The sequence below is a fragment of the Panicum virgatum genome, chromosome 3N (assembly GCF_016808335.1).
Source record: "Panicum virgatum strain AP13 chromosome 3N, P.virgatum_v5, whole genome shotgun sequence".
Taxonomy (NCBI): Eukaryota; Viridiplantae; Streptophyta; class Magnoliopsida; order Poales; family Poaceae; genus Panicum; species Panicum virgatum.
The window spans coordinates 13,993,954-14,013,345 of record NC_053147.1 but is presented as its reverse complement, the minus strand read 5'-3'; the positions used below and the strand labels follow the sequence as shown (position 1 = coordinate 14,013,345).

Here is a 19,392-nt window from a genome sequence, read left to right as displayed (position 1 = left end):
TAGTCGCTGCGCGTTCCCGCGGTGTGGCCTCAACTCACAAACTGATTCCTTGTTTCCGAGAACAAAATTCTGTTCAACGAATTGCTGTTCAAAATAAAATGCAAAACCCCTCTCGAGTTGAAAAGAGTGTCAGCTCTCCTCCTTGAACCGCTGGGCCGGCAGCGGTTGGGACAAGTAGTTGGTGATGTGATGAGTCATTGAGTCTAGTGTCAGACATCCTCCTCCTCCGATCCTCCATGTGCTGGTAGGCTGGTAGCCTAGTACTGCTGCAGTACTGCTCGCTCGAGTATTTCTTTTGCTTTGGATCCGTTGTGGGATACGTTAACCATTTCATTTTCCGATGAAATTCCGGTGTTTAACGGAAACGAAATTTTGGTAAATTTCGGTGGATTTCGGTGAATTTTGGACGAAATTTGTTGAATTTTGAATTTGAAAACGAAATATATCGAAAAATACCGAAATTTCTTTTCCCGGTGACTAGCGGAAACAAAAAAAAAAACCGAAATTTCGGCGAAATTCCGCCGAAAAGTTAAACCCTGGATACTTATCACTAGTTTATTCAGACACACTCACGCACATTCAGCTGGAGCGCTGAACACAAAGAAGCCACTTGAGCACTAGCATATTGCTGCAGAACAACAGTGTTGCACATCCTGACAGCCGTTCACGCACGTACGTCGGTGCGGTCGGCCGTACTGATTGGGTGATTAACGGGAAGGTTATTAAGATCAGTCTTAGTAGAGGTTTTATTGTTTTAAATATCATCAATTTTGCTAACAGTAAGGGGAGAGTTTTATCAAAACTGCCATGAAACCGTGGGCTTTAATATGCATGTGATAGCTAGTCATCCCTCGTCCGTGGGCGTCAGCTCGCATCGCATCGAACGCCGGAGAAGTGAACAAAGGATCTCGCGTGGCATGCATGGCTTCGGCGTAGGTAGATATTATACATGGCGACGGAGCATGGCATCTCTTCTCCGTCGGGCTGTCTGGCCTGTCGTCAGTGTGGCTGATGATGACGGAGCATGCCGGGTTAGGTGGTGGTTAAGTTGCTTTTCGCGTCTATTGAGTCTATCTGTTCCCTCGACCCTGGCCTCGTTCTTTCTCCCGGATTGCAAGATCAGTAGTGAGTAGAAGGTAGTTCAGGTGGCGTTGCCTCAGCTCGCTGTTTCTTTCCCGGCCCAGCCGCCCAGGCATGAGTGCATGACGTGACGACGAAAACTAACTGCACCGCCGCCCAAATCTGTAGTACATGCGTGTCGCGTCTCTGCTCCGTATATATGCTCCCGTCTCTTTCCAATCGACTTGTTGGATGCCAGTACTCTCCTCCGATCCACAAAATTGCATGTAATGGACAAGTCCTTTTTGTTTGAGGTACAGCCCTGCAGATCGAACGCTCTGTGTTCACAACTCACAAGCAAGACTCTGATTCCTTTGTTCACACAAAGCTAGCTCACAATGCAAGTTACAAGGGAGCAGCCAGGAAACCACTCTCATTGCTCAAGCAAAGATATATCGACGACATACACGAGTAGGCAACCTGCAAGTACATTTCGGTGTGCACACCGGATCGAAGTAGGCAACACACACGTTCATGTCATGCTTGGAAGCAGATAGCTATGGCACACAGCAGTTTTGGATCAATCGATCTCTCCTAGCCTTTTTTTTTTAGAAAAAAAGAAAGTTGGTGTTAGTCAGCACTCGTTGACGGCTAAAACGTCCTCTTCTCTGAAGGTGATGGATCGGCGACCCACGCATTCCCCCCCGTCAGACATCGATCGGCTGCAGATGGAATAATCTGACAATAATACACCGACTGTACTAATAAACAAGCAGAGCAGACCACATGCACGCATGACACTCTAGCTTGGTCCACGTACTACACGCATACTCACTCGTTTAGTCTCGTCTGGCATGTCGTTGACAAACATGATTGCTGGGGGGTCCTGTATGTACGAGTATACGGCGGCGTTTTTTAAAAATCGAGGTCCACGATACATGTACGCTAACTAAGCCAACCACTGTTCATCACTGCGGCGCCTAGATGCAAAGATATATATGTATATATATTTCAGTATCTTCACTAGCTAGCGGCACCACCGCACCAGCCAGCTCCCCATTCTTCGAGCTAGACATTGCACATGCCTTGCTTGCACATCAAATTATTTGATCCCTACTCCCCTGTCGCGGTGCGCCTGGGGGTTTGTATGCATGATTCTTTTTTTTTTCTTTCATACAACCAGTTCGTTCGTCCAGCAATTTGTTCGAGCAAAAGTCATTGGTTGTTGGAAAATTCTTCGGGAAACAATATTCTTAATTTTTAAAGAGCAAATTGGACAATAGTTCGGGTCAGAAAACATGAACCCCGTTTCCGTCAAACCGTGTCTTCTTCCTCCTCCTCTTCTGTATTGTTATTATTTTTTTGCGGATATCTGTATTGTTATTATTATTAGGAAAGAGATGAGTAGTTTGTGCTGGGCACTCTTTGGTTTTATCAGCAATTCAGCATTTTGCATTTGCCAACCAAAAATAAAGAATTGCAACCCTAATGGATACCACTAAAAATAAAGCGTTTTTTTTTTGCCGAGAGTTGTATTCCCACATTGTTTATCAGGTCAGACACTTTTTTTTTCTGTCACCAAGGTCAGCTACTCTGTCTCGCTGTGCCCGCTTTAGTAATCACACTTTTGTATTTGTATAATTCCATTCGCAAAAGTAGACCATTTGCGCGTAGCGTTAGCGAAGCAAAGGCCTTTTTAGTCAATCCAGGTCACACCAGCTGTCCACCACCCACCCCACCTCCTCCACGCGGGCCCCGAACGTCGGCGGTCCAGCCAGGCCACGCCCAGTTCCCAACCGAAGCCCGCCGGGCCCGCCAGGCTCCAATCACGCGCGTGCCCCCGGAGAAGACTGGATTCACAATCAGACCCCTGGCAGCCTCCAGGGTACAAAACCCCTCTTCCACTTGGCCCCCTCCGTCCTCGTCTTCCTCGCCGCCTCACTCGACCGTCGCGCCACACTGCTCTCTCGCCTCGCCAATGCCGAACCCGACGGGCCGCCGCCACGGAGAACTCTAGCGGTAGCGGCAAAACAAAGCTGCTGCCGCGTCCCCGCGCCGTTGCTCCTGCGCCGGCCGTTTCGGGTCACCCCCCGCGAGCTCTCCGAGTTGAGGTAACCGCTGTCGCGGCCGCAAAGAGCTCCTCCTCCACGGCTCCACCTCTCTCTGGCCACCCAAAACCTTACATCTTTAAGTAATATGATCCACCCTGGCGTCTACCATTCCTCTTTCCGCGGACGCGATCTCCCACTTAACCAGTTCGTGGTTCTGCAGAGACATTCAGTTCGGGGAAGAGGGGGAATCCAGCCTTCGGAGGCGCCATGGCGAGCGAGCCCAAGGAGATGAAGTACAGAAGGAGGGGCCGAGTTCCTGAGCCGGTCCAGTACGGGCAATGCAGCGACCGGAGTGGCGTGTTGGATTGGGGCGCGCTGAAGCAGGACCCCCTGGAGCTGCTACGGAAGCTCGACGAGATCCGGGACCAGATCACCCGTTCCTGCGAGCTCACGGGGCAGCCGCCGGAGCGCCCCCGCATGAGCCGCCGCACGATCTCGCTGCGCCCGTCGCACGCCGAACCGCCGCCGCACGCAGGCCGGGGGCCGGAGTACTACCGCTCGCGCTACGCCGGCCGGTACAGGACTAGCTTACCGCTGAGTCCATACGACCAATTGCAGCGCTCCGTCTCTGACGAGACGTACGCGAGGCAGCCGAGCGGTCGGTTCCGATACCCCGATGGTCGGCGGGAGAACTCTGGCTTTGGTCAGGGGAGTCGCCATCACAGCACTTGCCAGTGCGCGCAGTGCCTTCAGGTCCAGCGAGTGGTGGCGCCCGAGGAGCACATTCCCATGGCCAGGTACTTTGCAGGGCAGCAGGAGTCCTTTCAGTTTGATAGGTATCAGCCATTCTCGTCGGAGCTTGACCGGAGATCTGCGGCTTCATCTCTGTACTCGGACCCTTCCATGTCGAAGAGGAGGGTGGAGTATTTCAGGAAGAAAGCAGAGAATTTTTGTCCGCCGTTAAGGGGTGCTGCACCTTTTGTTGTTTGCAGTTCCTGTTCCAATCTTCTGCAGCTGCCTCAGGGGGAATTCACAGGCCGCAAGAAGAATCTAGTTCAGTGCGGTTCATGTTCAGAGATTACTACCTTCAAGCCTAAGGAAGCGAAAGTCCATCCGGTGACCCTGCCATCATCTTTCCCAGTACCTAAAAGTGCCAGAAGTTCCAATCACCGGGGCCCCAAGAATTCTGGGTGGTATCAACATCAGGATGATGACAATTTTAATTTCTATAAGCTGCAAGCACATGACAGCCACGGACAGAGGAAGGATTTTTCTGACAATATGTCAGCATCTTCTACCGCGAGTTGTGATAGATCAGACAGTGAGCGCGGGTCAGGCAGGAGCATTCAGTTAAAATCACTGCCTGCAAGCAGGTCTAGATTTTCAAATGACCCAAAGGATATATTATGTCAAGGAGATACAGGCAGTCCACAAGGTCCAATTTTAGAGGACAAGCAAATTGATCCATTCTCCAGTCAACGGAAAAATTATAGTGGTGGAAATGAAATCAAAAGAAAGGAATATAATGTAAATATCAAAGCAGATTATGAAGCCAAGGGAGGTGATGAAAGTCTTGGTAGGAAATGCACACAGAAGAATAAAGAAGGCCATATGGGGGTGCTTGAAGATGAATGCAGTAATCGAAGAACACATGAACAAAAAGGTAAACATGGTAATATTGGCAGTCCTGAAGATGGAATCGTGGGTAATAAATACAAACATAAGACCAGTAATGCTTTTACCAGCAGCCTTGAAGATGAAGGTATGAGCATAAAGTATGAACATAATGGTAGCTTCAGAGTTCAAGGCATTAGTAAGAGATATGAAAAATGCAACAAAAAGGATGACAACAATACTCTTGAAGTTGAGAGCATAACTAAGAGATTTGAACAAGAGAACATCAAAGGTGACTCTGGTAAACTGCTGCACTCAGATAGTAGAAACGGCAATACACCAGCCAAGAATGACTCATTAGTTAATGAGCGCACAAGTTCAAGTTCTCGTGTTTCATCTGAGGCAGAGGTAGATGAGATACAGTCTTCAATTGGTAAGAATGGAGATTCATCCTTTTTAACTGGTTTCCTGAAGAAAGGTTTCAAGGACCTTTCTTTATTCAACCAGTCTGCAGACAGTGCTAAGGTTTCAATCAATGGTCATCCAATCTCTGATCGAGCTCTCCGGAAAGCAGAGAAGAAAGCTGGTCCTATTGGCCCTGGTTCATATTGGTAGGTCATTTGCTCTCTTAGCCATTCAGACTGTTTTATGCAAAACTGTATTTCTTTAGCTTCCAGCTTCATTGACCGCTACCCTAGCTTCCAGCTCGAGGACGAGCTGCTCGTCGAGGGGGGGAGAGATGTCATGTGGGGGCGCCACTACAGCCGAAGATCTCGGGCTCAGGAGATGCAGCCGGCGGCGGCAGATAGTTAGGCGCAAGTTTAGGCATGCACGCATGCAGATCGTACGTAAGGATCAGCTACAAATCAGGGGTTTGTTCCCTCTTTTCAGCAGACTATGGGCCTATTTAAATGATGTAATCGCTACACTTAAGGATTAAGCAATCAGTTATCCCTAATCTCCTATTCTCTCTCGTCTTCCTCCCCCTCTCCACCATAGAGCGCCTGGGCAAAACCCCCAGCGCCATTGCCGGCCAAGGCTACGAGCTACGTAGCCGTGGTCCTCCTGTCTTGGGCACCAACGCCCTTGACATGCTGCATGCAATCATTCATCAATCGCCCTAGTCATATTTATTTCAGCAGCATCCCCCTTAAACATTGAATCCATTAGTAAAGTATTGAGATAATGAAGAGTCACAAACACATGGCTTTTGGTTATATGCTTCAGTGCAGCCCTGGTTTATCACTGGAAACCAGATGATGACTTGGTTCGAACAGTACTAGGAGTCTAGGACAATCCCCTTTTAATCACATTATCATGCCTGGTTTCTACTGCTAGCATTGGTTTTGATTGGCTATCCTCAGAGTACTGAAGAAGAAACAAGCTAATCTTTTGTCAGCCAAAGCGGTCACTTCAACTTGAGGTGATCTCTGGAGCATTTTTTTTGTTCTTTCATTATTTGAGAAACCTGGGAAGGTTCTTGTGAACAATCCTTGTTTTCGTTACTGATTGCTTCAGGTGATGTCAGCTCAAACCTCACAAAAATCATGTGATTTTCCATATCAGTAATAGTTTTTCATTTCAATATCCAGAAATCAAGATATAACAATTTCCATTGCACCCAGTAAATAGAAAATTAAGGTTACTTTCTGGAAATAGTGAAAAACAGTTGATTTAATTAAGAAATTGCTAATTTATGCTGTAGTTTCAAAGGTATAACCATGTCAATAAGAAATATCTTGGCGTGTCCAGATGGTATATTTCATAGTTCATCGATCTGCAATGACAAGCTATACCTATAAGTTTATCACTAGCCCACCTGATTCATGGAGTCAGGTAGTTTACTAAAGACATTTTGTGCAATTGTTTACACATCTCCTAAAGGACCAAACCAAACTATTATAAACTTCTAATGATCTGCTAGGCTTCTTATGATTTAAAGCATTATCCTTTGCTCTTGAATAGAATTCTACCAACATTTTCTCTTGTTCTTTTTTTTTCTCTTTTCAAAATTGATGCTGATTCATAGCAGTTCACTTGAGTTGAAGGTGTTAATTTGACAAGGATATTACTACCACCCGACAAAGAATAAGTTTATCCTAGAAAATGTGCTTTCAAATTATTTTGATGTTGACCAACCATATCTCTCTACGTATTTAGATGGCTATGTGAGCAGTATGAGTATACTCATCTGGAAACTTTTGTACATGTGAATAGATATATCATTATAGAAACTGATGGGAAATATTATGTTTTGGAGACCTCAGTATGCAAAGCAACACTTATTATTGACTTGGATCATAAATTAGTATGATGAGCATATTGTCTAGGAAATGAATTCTGCTAAATCTTCACCAAAGATACTGGTTTACATGAATTTCAGTTCACAGTGCATTGTGGATTTATTTAAAGCACGGTAACTTATCCTTTTTGTAATTCAGGTACGACTACCGTGCTGGATTTTGGGGTGTCTTTGGGCAAGAATGTAGAGGCATTATCCCTGTAAGTTGATTTATCTGCAAGTACTACTTGCTCAAGCACTGTTTGTTTCCATGTCCTCACAGAATGTTCTTTTCTTGCAGCCATTTATTAAAGAATTCAACTATCCGATGCCCAAGAACTGTGCTGGTGGGGATACTGGAGTTTTTGTAAATGGCAGAGAGCTCCACCAGAAAGATTTTGATTTGCTTGTAAGGAGAGGGCTCCCTCGTATGTCTGGAAAGTCATACTCTGTAGAGATATCAGGAAATGTAGTTGACGATACGACTGGCATGAAGTTACGTGGTCTTGGAAAGCTTGCTCCCACGTAAGTTGCTTGTCAGTGAACGCGTTGCCCTTTCTACCTTCTTATCGGAAAATATGCAGTAATAAACTACTAAATGTACAAGGACTTATAGGAAAATATGCAGTAATAAACTAATAGATGTATAGGGAAACTACAAAGGTATTAGCCATTTGTTTACCAACGAGGCCGAGTATAAACTTTGAGCATAGAAACTAGAAAGCATAGTTGCATCCTCACATTTACTTTCTGAACCTGAATTCATCTAGTGTCATAGTCAGTAGCTAGTTTTGTTGCTTCTTTTCTATTAGAATCTTGCTACCATGTACTTGTACATTGAAAATACTAGATTGCCATGTGTATCTTGATAAGTTTTCTTAAGACAGGGTTTTCAGATACTAATCATTTCTCAACTTTCAATTTATCAGGATCGAGAAAATGAAACGTGGCTTTGGCATGCACATTCCTGAAGAGACAAGTTAGCTCTCCTGTGTCTCTGCTTTTGCTGAAGTTTTTTCACCTCGAATCTGCCAGTTGGAGTCCAAGTTTAATAATATGTTGCCTGGTGACAATGGAAGCAACCCTTACAATCATCATGTCTTGAAGCCTGACTGCGTAACATCGGTATGGCTCCAGATGTTGAGAGAAGAATTGGATGCCACAACGCATACTCATTCAGTATCATCCTACCGTTATGTTGTTTCTCCGTGTGTGGCGGCAGCTCCAGGCTACAATTCCTCCCGTCTCTTCCTTTCGCGAGAATTCTGTACATCTTGTTTGCTTGTGTTGTTGGTGCAATTTGCCAAAGCCATAGGTAGCACTCGCTGCATGTAATTGTCAATGGAAAAAGTCTATATCACCCCCTCAACTATGGGGTTGGACTACATAACCCCCCAAACTATGAAATGGTCTATATCACTCTCTGAATTTTCCAAAACCGGTCAAATTACCCCCTAAATCAGTTTTGAAAAATCATAGTAAATCACAGAAAAATCATAAAATAAAAAATCAAATTGTGTTAGACTCCAAATGAGTAGATCTACACAATGAACATATAATATGGTATGCTTTAGTACAATTTTTTATAGCTATCAGAAAAACATAGATCAATGTCAGATGGCTCTTTTGGGTCGCCTGGTATGATCTCCCGCCTAGGGACCCGCCCCGCATGTGGTATTTGCAAGCTTCTTACCACTGGAAGTCAACGTATCACATACTGTGCAGTAGTGGATATGGTATATTGGTATCCCAATTCCCAACTCGAGTTTTGTATCGGTGTGCTTATTTTACAGGTGAATGAGAATGTTTTCGCTGGGCAAATCTGGCACTCGGTGGCACATCGACAGCTTGGGAGTTGGAAGTTGGAGCTGGAAAAGAAAAATTAGGTCCGGCCTCCAGTGACGTAACCAGTTCGAAGTTGCTGAATGAATCTATTGGTTAGCTCATGATATTTAGGGCATTGCAGATGCAGGTACTACTCTGGATTGACGTCGTCGTTGCGCCGATGCCTATCGATTCTGCTGCTGCAAGGTACGACGTCAGCAGTTCAGCACCATTAAGATTGATGCCCGGCGCCTTGTGAGTGATTGTGGCAGAGAAACTGCTCTGAATTTGTGTCTTCTGGACGTGTTTAGCGAAAGAAAACGGTCAAGAGCCAACCACTGTCAGTAAATGTGCTTTTGGAGCAGCCCCCGGACAGAGCCGGCTTACCTGCTTCTTCACAGTCCGTGCGGGTAATCCAAGAAACAGAGACGAGCACACGCGGGGATTGCAGAGGAATTCCAGCCCAGTCCATCCGATGCTGCTGATGCCTGCTGCTCTGTCTCTTGGTGTGGTGTTGGTAGAGGGCCCGCGTTCTGCGCCCCCTGGCTACATACGAAATCGGCAGCGTGCCCGGCGCCGGCGCAGCACCACCCTGCCTAGTGGACTGTGCGAGGCATCTCTGCAACCATGGGGGCCTCCTCCACCCTCGGAAAGTCAAACCCGCTCGAGCCTCGCGTGCCCTGGCCCTGGCCTCCCTCCCTCAATCAGCAAGCGAACTCCATCGTCCCCCCGTGCCTGCGCGTGTCCTCGCTGCAATCCGTGGCAGACACGAGCTGCAAGCGCAGGCGTGAACGCTTCCATCTCTCTCCGTTCACCCGCGCGCCACGCTACTCCGAGCCGCCCACCATCATCAATCGATCTCTATCGATCATGGGTCGGGTCCGTGCGCTGTTGATGAAGCGATCCAGGTGAACTCGGAACCGGCCGTGCGACGGTGAGTCGATCTTGACCAGAGAAGCAAGCTAGGCGAGCGGCGGCGCGCGCGGGCACGCCATGGCAGGCACCGGAGGCACGCCGTTCCTGACCTCGCCCGCGACGGGGCGCGAAGCCTTCCAGTCCAAGGGGAAAGTCAGACACCTTTACATCTTCTTTTAAAGCAATACAGCTTACATATGGAAGGAGGATTAATATTTCGAAGGGTTCATGGCAGCTAAATTAAACGCTTTCTTTGCTCTTTTTTTAATGATTTTACTCTGTTCTTTTCGGAAATTATTATGTCAAAGCGAGTCGAGACCCCTGCCACGTTTCCGTTTTGGGGGCGTCCATAGTCTCAATATCTCATTACCCTATAATTCTGCACACACGCAGATAATGTACTCAAATCTGGCACCGCACGGCCCCTTGAAGCTGTACCATTTCATCGTCATCGTCACCGTGGTGCTGGCCTTCCTCTCGCAGCTGCCGTCGTTCCACTCGCTGCGGCACATCAACCTGGGCTTGCTGATCCTCAGCTTCGGCTACACCATCCTTGTCTCAGCTGCCTGCATTCGAGCAGGTAGGTACACTGTTAGAAAAAGGCTGTGTTTATCTTAGCCTGAACCGTTTGGGCATGCAGGTACATTTGCGCCAGATACTACTAGATCCCTAGATCTTGCATTTTGCGAATGAACTTTCATGTTGCTAGCTTGGGCAGAAAATTGAACTATCGTTGTAACTTCCGTAACTGACTAATAACCTGACGTGCTTCACAAGGTGTGTCGAGCAACGCTCCAGCGAAGGATTACTCGTTGAGCTCGTCCAAGTCAGAGAAGACCTTCAACGCATTCCTTTCCATCTCCATCCTCGCCTCCGTCTTCGGCAACGGCATTCTGCCAGAAATCCAGGTGGCAATAAATTTTAGGATGTCGAGAGATTTGTTGTTGCGTACGTGTTGATCTGAGACCTCGTAACGTCGTCCAACGACGTGATCGCAGGCCACGCTGGCGCCGGCGGTGGCCGGGAAGATGGTGAAGGCGCTGGTGCTGTGCTACGGGGTGATATTCTTCACGTTCTACTTCCCGGCGATCACCGGCTACTGGGCGTTCGGCAACCAGGTGCAGTCCAACTTGCTGCAGAGCCTCATGCCGGACGAGGGCCCCTCGCTGGCCCCGACGTGGCTGCTCGGCCTGGCCGTCGTCCTCGTCCTCCTCCAGCTCCTCGCCATCGCCCTGGTAAGACATGCATGCATCTCGATCTTGCCCACTATTGGCACTGGCAGCCAGGGGGAGGGAGGGGGATCGAGCACACGCAGCGACCACGTACTGACCTCTGACCGAGGAGAACGCGGTGGTGGCATGGCATGTACGCAGGTGTACTCGCAGGTGGCGTACGAGATCACGGAGAAGAACTCGGCGGACGTGGCGCGCGGGCGGTTCTCGCGGCGGAACCTGGTGCCCCGGGTGGCGCTGCGGACGGCGTACGTCGCGGCGTGCGCGCTCGTGGCGGCGATGCTGCCCTTCTTCGGCGACATCGCGGGCGTGGTGGGCGCCGTGGGGTTCATCCCGCTCGACTTCGTGCTCCCCGTCGTCATGTACAACATGGCGCTGGCGCCGCCCAGGCGCTCGCCCGTGTACCTGGCCAACGTGGCCATGGCCGTCTTCACCGGCGTGGGGGTCGTCGGAGCCGTCGCGTCGGTGCGGAAGCTCGTGCTGGACGCCGACAAGTTCAAGCTCTTCAGCGACAACGTGGTGGACTGATAGTGTAAGAAACCAAGACGGGCTGTTTCCGAGCAACCGTTGGACCTACTACTGCTAACCCCTAGTAGAACCGTTTGGCCACCAAATTCAAATCAAACTGCTTCCGGCCCGGATCGTGGTACCTCTTCGCGTGGCCATCTATCTATTATCTTATTATTTGACCAACAAACAGAGCCTCCATGTTCCCTTTTAAGGCCTAGAAATTCCCAAGTTAATCGAAAAAAATAAAAAATAAAAATTACCCACTGTCATTATAATAAAAATTTAGTCGTAGCATTTTTTAACACACGTATAGGACAATGTATATATATAGGACTTTCATTGCTGTCTGAAAAAGGTTCCGGTACATGTTAGACTATATCAGACCATGACTGCATACCAGTTTGCTGCATGCAACTCACATAACGAAGTTGCACTCCTAAGGACTCCATCCTAAGGACAGTCATCAAATTTAATGTTTATGACATTCCTATTGAGATTGTCGGCGTCCTGACCCGGCGGTCCGGACCCAACTAGTGATGATGCTGCGTGTTCCTCGTCCCAGATGATTGATGCAAGAGACAATACAGTCATGCACGGGATTATCCTGGTTCCGGCCGGGGGGGGCGTACGTCCAGCAAAGGGGTGTGCGAGAGCACTGTACTGTCTTGCACCGGGGGTGACTGTCGTAGGGGTACAGGCGAGGCGAGAGAGGGAGGGAAACTCCCAGGTCTCTGCTAGAGGAGGAGTTGATTGAGACGAGTGCCAATATCGGGGCTCAGAAGAGCGTTTGGGCTCTGTGAGTAGTGCTGAATGTTGTGTGCTACCGGATCACCCGACCTCCCAAGATAAAGCCCGCCTCCTCCTTTTATAGACACAAGGAGGGGCGGTGTATATGCACAGGAGATCGTGGAAGTCGTCGTCTTCTCCCCGAATCGCGGGGGCGCAGTGGTCGAGCACTGTGGAAAGTATACTATGGGGTATGGCGTCTGGCGTGGCAGTCGTCCTGGGCATCGTCCTTGGCCTTGCGGAGATCGCGCCGGTGTCCTTGTAGCTCCAGCAAGCGGCGTGGTCATTGCTGTAGGGGTACCGTCCTCCAGGCGTGGCGTGGCGACGTTCCGAGGGTCCTGCAGGCCAGGGTCTTGTCCTGGTCAAGGACAGAGCCGCTTCCGAGGGTCGTGCCCATGCCGCTCGAGGGCTCCGCGGAGGGGGAAGTTTGAAGGAGGTATGGGGAGTTGGCAGTACAGTGGCTGGAGCAGTGCCGAGCACGTCTTTCACTGCGTCGCAGGTTCCCACAGTGTCGCCACAGCATCCGGAATGGTGGAGCAGTGACTAGAGTTGGCGGACGGGACTCCGGTCACAGCCACTTTGAGGAATGGCGGCCTGACGCCGTCTGACCCGGGCGCTGTGGAGGAGTGGTTGACATTTAATGCCTCCGGACGGCGGGCGGGTGAGCGGAAGGGCCGTTTGTCCTTCCTGTCGAGGGGTGGCCTCGAGCGAGGCGGAGTCGATCCGCTCTCTCGAGGGTAGGCTCGCTACCCTCGAGCGAGGCGGAGACGCAGGACACGGTCGAGGGTCTCGGCGAGCAGCCCTCGAGCGAGGCGGAGATCGCCCCGCGGGTTCGAGGGGGGTGCGGATGTACCACTGAAACGAACATGGCTCCATTTATGCCATTTCGAGTGATTTTGGTGATCAAATGACAACACAATACTTGGACTAATATGATTGTTAAGATGACCATTCTCAGGCTTTTAGGTTCAAGTGATGACAAAGAGAAAGAGAAGATAGGCATAGCAAGGCCCAAAGGTTGTCGGAAGAACCTACGGGGGTTCTTCGGTCAGTAGCACCAGAAGAACCGACGCAAGGGCATCGGTGCATCCGATGGTTGTCGGAAGAACCGACGCCATGGTATTTTGGTGTAAAAGGAAATCGAAGCCAAGTTAGCTTATAGGCTCCGGATGAACCGATGGTTCAAAAAGGGGCATCGGTGCATTGGGCGTACTATGTTCCAGAGACGATGTCAAGCGACCAGGAGAAGATTCTTCAGCATCGGATGAACCGGTGATGCATCGGAGCAAAGCACCGGTGTAATGACGTCAGCAGAAGAGGAGAATGCTGTGAGTGACCGGTTTAACCGACGGGAAAGCATCGGTTCAACCGGTGGTCACTGTGTCAGCTGTCAGGAGTTCAACGGCTACTTCGGGTATTAGAGTGACCGGATGAACCGACGCTACCCCAGGCAGAAGCATCGGTTCATCAGATGATACACAGATTTTCTGCTGACCATTGGTGCAACGGCTACAAGACTTGGTGGCCTATATATACGCCTCACCCCGGCCATTTGAAGTTTGCTGGAGTTGCTGGACATCCCACACACACCCAAGAACATCTCCAAGCCATACAAAAGCATCAAGATCATATCCTTAGCCCTTAGAACACTTTGAGAGTGTTGTGTAAAGGTTAGCTCTTAGTGAGTGTGATTGCAAGGCCTTGAGCCTTTGTGCTGTGGTTCTCTAGTAAACCAAAACAAGAGTTTGGTGCGCCGGCACCTTGGAGCTTTGAAGCTCGCCGACAACGTCATCGACCCTCCGACTTGGTGTGGAGCGGCGACGACACTTTGTGCGGGGGACGTGGAGACCCCCATCCTTTGTGGAGAAGCTCCTTAGTGGAACTCGGGGCCAAGGTGACCGTGATTGTGTTCACAGAAGAGACTTGGTGGCCGAGTAGCAATACTTTTAGTGAGTGCTACAATAACGTGGATGTAGGTGTGCCTTTGTGGCTAACCGAACCACGGGATAAACACCCGCGTCAAGAGTTTGCTATCTCCTATCCCGTTCTTTAAGCTTCCGTATTTCTTACTAGCAATTTGTGTGCCTTTACTTTCATATAATAGTTTCTTGATAGGAAAGGCTATAGGTTGCTAAACTCTTTTGGGATAGGGGTTTCACACTAGAACAACCTAGTTGCACATCTAGAAAGCATGTTTTAGTTTAAGTTTTGTGCAAACTAGTTAGAGCCATAGGTCTAAGTTTTATTAGTGCTTAAATCACCCCTCCCCCTCTTAGGCTAGAGCACCCGATCACTTTCAGCCACACTGTGTACGTGGGCCGTGTGTTGGGCTTCTTTGAGTCCTTTCCTTTCTTCCAGATTGGAAGGAGGCTGTAGGCCTTCGTGGGCCCGGTTACCTAACAAGTGTTTGCGTTTTTAGGGCAATTTTAGTCCACTGATTAGGGTGTCCCTAACCATGGTACCTGACAGTAGCCCTCGAGCCTTTGGCAATTTTACCCCTTGATGTGACCGATCGGCGTTGCGTTCCCGCTGGGCGCGTTCGGGCGCTTGCCTGGTGGACATGACAACTCGTCGGTCGGGGTAGTACGCCTGCAGAAAAAGTATTCCGAGGCGCGCGCCCCTTCTTGTTTTGTTTTGGGGTGACGAGATGCGTCAGCGTGCTGAGTAGGCCAGAGTCATGATGGCGCCTGTTGCTCTGCAGCCAGTGCTAATGCCGTGCTGTCCCGCGTTCAGGGTCTCTGCCCTGCTTTCCCTGGTTGCCTTGCGACGCGCCGTTCGAGGGCAGTCGGCCAGCGCCGATGCTGCGCTGCTCAGCGTCCAGGGGCTCGGCTTTGCCCTGTCTGGTCACATCTCGGCACGGTAACCGAGGGCATCTTTCGCTTGTGGAGTGCCGCACCGTCACGGGCGGTCCAAGCCTTCCCCCTGCAACAGGCTTAAGGCTTGGCGCCCGACGCAGCTATAAATAGGGGTCGTGGGACTCCTTTTCCTCTCCAACTTCCCTGCTCTTACTTCTAGCTTCGCCTAAGTCTTGTAATGTGTCCCTTTGCCTTTCACGGCCGTCCCCCGGATGGGGTGGCCTGGCTTCTTTAGGCTTTGATGCTAGAAGAATGCTTGTGAGCGGCGGAGGAAAGCTGGAGAGGGCGTGCTCACCATCCCTCGGCTTCAGTGGGATCAGCAGAAGAACATTGGGCCTGTGGGGCCCTGTCTCTGCGATGTCCCTCAGCCTAAAGGGTCATTGAGACGCCTGACCATGGCGTCGGCGCCAGGTTTGGCGGCCGTTCTTCGCATCGTCCCTCTTGGCGACAATGTCGCTCTCGGGAAGGTGGCGTAGAGGGTGCTGTCCGCCAGCTTGGCCCCCCACAAGGTCTTCGGTGGAGGAGAAGCTAGAAGAAAGCTTGCGAGAAGGGCATCCCTTCAGACCCGTGCGGTCTAGGGGCTACTCCTCGCAATCCCGAGCAGCCTGGTCGTAATGTCGGCCAAGGACTCGGTGCTCTTCATCGGTGCTCGCTCCTCCCCAAGATAGGGAAAATTGCCACGTAAGTGGCAATGCATTTGTACTTTTCGACGGCTTCGAGCCGGTAATCCTTTGTAATCTTTGTTTGCAAAGAGCAATGAAGTCTCCTTCTTCTTCGCGGAGAGGATGACAGAGGGTGTAAAGGTGAGCATCAGCCCTGCAGAGGCTTAACTCTTCGAGGGTGTGACTCGGGTACTGATCGCGGTGGCCTTGGTTTACCCGGCGGGGGCGCAACGGTGCTCCGGGGAGCATTGTTGGAGGAGTCTGATCCAGGGTCGGGGTTTGTCGCTGGAGAAGCAGTGAGGTGGCCACTCTGAGTTGCCTATGCAGATCATAGTCGCCTCGAGCGCCATGGTGCCGCCACTGGCACGTCGACGTCGTGCTACTGAGGGTGTTCGAGCAGGCCTGCAGAGGATTTTGATCCTCAAATGTGTGAAGTTTCCTCCACTCTGATTTTGATTCTTTGTTCGAGCAGGCCTTGGAGGAGTTTTTGCACTCGTCCAAGGGCTATAGATGTCGCCCTGCATGGTTGCTTTACTGGGAGGCTGCTCAGCTTCCTTTTCAGCCGGCATCGGCGTTCCTTTCAGCCGGCCTCGGCGTTTTTCATGTTGGCGCAGCGACTCGAGGTCCTGTTAAACCATCTGGCGGGAGCGCGTTAAGAGTGGAGGTTTTGGCTAAACATGTTGAGCTTCACAATCGACGGTTGTCGATCCATTCGAGGGTGCGTCCTGAGCCGCGGTGTGCGAGGAGCCCCCGAGCCCTAGCCTGCGTGAAGGTGTTCAGGGGACTCTCAACTTTTATTACGACCCTCGTCGCCCTTCCGCAGGGAGGAGGGGTGAAGTGCACCATGCTACTCATGCCCGGGCCGCGAGCTATGGCTGCTTCAGTGAGCTGTTATCGGGTGGTTCAAGTGGACATCTGTGCCCCATTCGATAAGGGTCGGCTCGTGGTCCATGGACACGTCACATAAAGCACTCGCAAAGGTTCACTAGGCGGAGCTCGGACCCATTCGATAGGGTCCGAGGGCTCGATGCTCTCCCTCGATGGGATCCCCCCTGCTAGGCACCCTCGACTGGCCTTGAACACTACGCAGGATGTCTCGAACTCCGCATTCGAGGGTAGCTTGTACGTCACATCCAAGCAGTCCCTGACTCTGGCGATCTGGGGCGTCTGTCGAACCCTCGACGGGCCAGGCTTCGAACCCCTGATCAGTAAGGCCTCAAAATTGATTTCCTTCGACGGTAAGGAATCCCCGAGGGGAATATTCCGTAACGGTTCGTCTAAATGGCACAGAGTCGCCAGTTGTGTGCACCAGTCTCCCACTAGTCGTGGGCTACGTGGCCCAGTACACGTAGCGCGGTGCGGGGCGCGCCTTTTCAGGCGGCTGCCTCGGGTAGGCGAAGAGGCATGGGCGGCGGCTGACGGATGGAATAGTGCTACAGTCGCACCACGCCCGTCGGTTACCGCGCCGTAATTATCGCCGAGTGCGCGTGTGGGAGACTTTGCGGTCATGGGAACCAGTTGTCGGTGACAGCAAAATCTACCGCATTCAATGTGGTGGATTCGTGCTGCGGCGGCGAATCCGCCCGTCTTGATGGATAAAAGCAGGAAAGGGGGATTGTTTGGGCTCACCTGGCCACTTTGCCTTCGTCTCCCCTGCCTTCTCCGCCTCCCTTGCATCATGAGCCCAGAGCCGAGAGCGAGAGGAGGACGAAGGAGAGAGCGAGAGCGCACCTTAGCCATTGTAGAGCTTGCTTCCTCACGTTCCCCGGAAGTTCGAAGTGATGTCGGATGTCCAGGAGCCGTTGCCGTGGGGGAGGTCCACCGCCACCGCGGCGGTCTTGGAGTAGCTGGTCGCCGACAGGCTGCTACCGGTGAACATCAATTCGGAGCGTCCGGCGTGGATTCCCCCACGACCAGAGGAGACTGAGCCGAATCCCCTCGACGGCAACGTCGCGAGCCTCGTGCGGCTCCACGAGCGGGGATTCGGTATCCCCATCGGCAGATTCATGCGGGCGCTGTGCGAATACTATGGAGTGGAGCTGCACAACTTCAGCCCCTACTCCATCTCGCAGGCGGCGGTCTTCGTCGCCGTCTGCGAGGGGTATTTGGGAATCAAGGCGCACTGGGATATGTGGATCCATTTGTTCCGCGGCGAGCTCTACATCGAGAACGTGCGGGGCCAGCCGAAGAGGTTCGCCCGCGCCGGCGGTCTAATTCTCCACTTGCGCCCAACCCGGAAGAATTTGTACATCCCCAACAGGATGACGACGAACAACACCGGGTGGACCCGGGGGTGGTTTTACCTGCGCAACTTCAGCAACCGGCTCCCGGCGTTCACCAACAAGGTGCTCTTGGAGAGGCCGGAGAAGTGGGACTGAGGGGTATCGCCCCCACCGCATCAGGCCAGGCGCGAGGTGCTCACCAACGCGTTGCGGCATCTGGTGAGGAAGGGATTTACGGCGGCGGCCGTCATCGCAAACTTTCATCGGCAGAGGGTGATTCCTCTCACGGAGAGGAGCCTGCCAATTTTCGACCTCACCCCCGAGGCCCCGAGCGCGGGCTCGAGGACGTCATACGTGCTGCTCCCCATGACATCGCTGCCCGGAGGGCGAAGAATGCGGTGGCGGAGTTCCCCGACAACCCAAACGATCTCTGGGAGATCAAGATGCGCCCCGAGTCGGGGTACCTTTCTGTGGTGAGTTCAAGTTTCAATTCGTTGCCGATTTGTGCTACTCCTCTCCCCACTCCTTGATCCTGACTTGGTTGCGTTTGCAGGGGGTGAGCTGCAAGGGCTACACCTCGAAGCCTCCGGTCACAGAGGAACGCGAAGTCAACCGCATGGACGGAGAGGCGATGATGAAGCAAAAGGATGTGGCAGAGAAGGCCGCCGCCAGGAAGAGGAAGAGGAAGGAAAATCACGAGAAGGAGTGTAAGATCGCTTGCGCGGAGGGAAAGCCGCGGCTCGCCACGCCCGAGTCCACCGAGGAGGAGGACTCCTCGGACGTCGAGCTCAACTCCTCGGAAGACGACGAGGTGGCGAAAGGCGCGGGTTCCCCGCCGGTCTATCGAGGGGCTGGCGACGGGGATGTGCCAGTGATGCTGGGTGAGGCGAGGCTCACATCAGGATCGTTGGTGGATCCGCCCCCCGCAGGGGCGGGGCGGAGGTCGTCCACGCCGACGGCGGGCGGGGGGTCATCCGTGCCCACGACGGGGCAGAGGTCATCCACACCGGGGGCAAGGAACAGATCGCCTGTGCCAGCGACGAGCGAGAGGACACCCGTGGTCGTGGCGTCGACGGGCGGCGGAGGGTCTGCGGCGAGTGCGGAGACGCCCGCGCAGACGGCCTCGAGGCGCCAGGCCGACCCGAGGGTGGCGCCCTCGGGCCAGTCATCGGGAGGCGTCAGCGTGCCGCGGGCCCGGAGGAGCGGCTCGGGCAAGCGCAGCATGAGCGCCCGGTCAGGGTAAGTGATCTTGATTTTATCCTTCGCATCCGTTTAATCGACCCCCCCAGTCCTACTGACTTCAGCGTTTCTTCCCTGATTACCCAGCTCCGGGGTCATCGCCAGGGATGCGGCCCAGCTTGCGCCGACCAAAGCCCTCAAG

At 51.9% G+C, this 19,392-nt stretch overlaps 2 protein-coding genes across 3 annotated transcripts; both read left to right on the top strand.

The window, feature by feature from the left end:
- The first annotated feature begins 2,969 nt into the window (after positions 1-2,969).
- LOC120664476 lies at positions 2,970-8,443 on the top strand. Of its 2 annotated transcripts, none has more exons than XM_039943725.1 (5): positions 2,970-3,250; positions 3,331-5,335; positions 7,166-7,226; positions 7,307-7,530; positions 7,935-8,443. In XM_039943725.1, exons 2-5 carry the CDS (start codon positions 3,378-3,380, stop codon positions 7,987-7,989), a joined length of 2,298 nt encoding a protein of 765 aa, XP_039799659.1. In that variant the 5' UTR covers positions 2,970-3,250; positions 3,331-3,377; the 3' UTR covers positions 7,990-8,443. The 2 variants fall into 2 exon arrangements, with proteins under 2 accessions (XP_039799659.1, XP_039799658.1); XM_039943724.1 differs by having other exon boundaries at positions 2,971-3,170.
- A 174-nt stretch (positions 8,444-8,617) lies between these two features.
- LOC120667367 (probable GABA transporter 2) lies at positions 8,618-11,504 on the top strand. The gene is made up of 4 exons (XM_039947454.1): positions 8,618-10,324; positions 10,522-10,652; positions 10,743-10,979; positions 11,118-11,504. Exons 1-4 carry the CDS (start codon positions 9,973-9,975, stop codon positions 11,502-11,504), a joined length of 1,107 nt encoding a protein of 368 aa, XP_039803388.1. The 5' UTR covers positions 8,618-9,972.
- The last annotated feature ends 7,888 nt before the right edge of the window (positions 11,505-19,392 follow it).

Coding starts and splice junctions, on each gene's coding strand:
- LOC120664476 (XM_039943725.1), top strand. CDS start 3,378: ATGGCGAGCGAGCCCAAGGAGATGAAGTACAGAAGGAGGGGCCGAGTT. Junction 5,336..7,165: donor ATTGGCCCTGGTTCATATTG/GTAGGTCATTTG, acceptor TTTGTAATTCAG/GTACGACTACCGTGCTGGAT. Junction 7,531..7,934: donor CTTGGAAAGCTTGCTCCCAC/GTAAGTTGCTTG, acceptor TCAATTTATCAG/GATCGAGAAAATGAAACGTG.
- LOC120667367 (XM_039947454.1), top strand. CDS start 9,973: ATGGCAGCTAAATTAAACGCTTTCTTTGCTCTTTTTTTAATGATTTTA. Junction 10,325..10,521: donor AGCTGCCTGCATTCGAGCAG/GTAGGTACACTG, acceptor GTGCTTCACAAG/GTGTGTCGAGCAACGCTCCA. Junction 10,653..10,742: donor GCATTCTGCCAGAAATCCAG/GTGGCAATAAAT, acceptor ACGTGATCGCAG/GCCACGCTGGCGCCGGCGGT.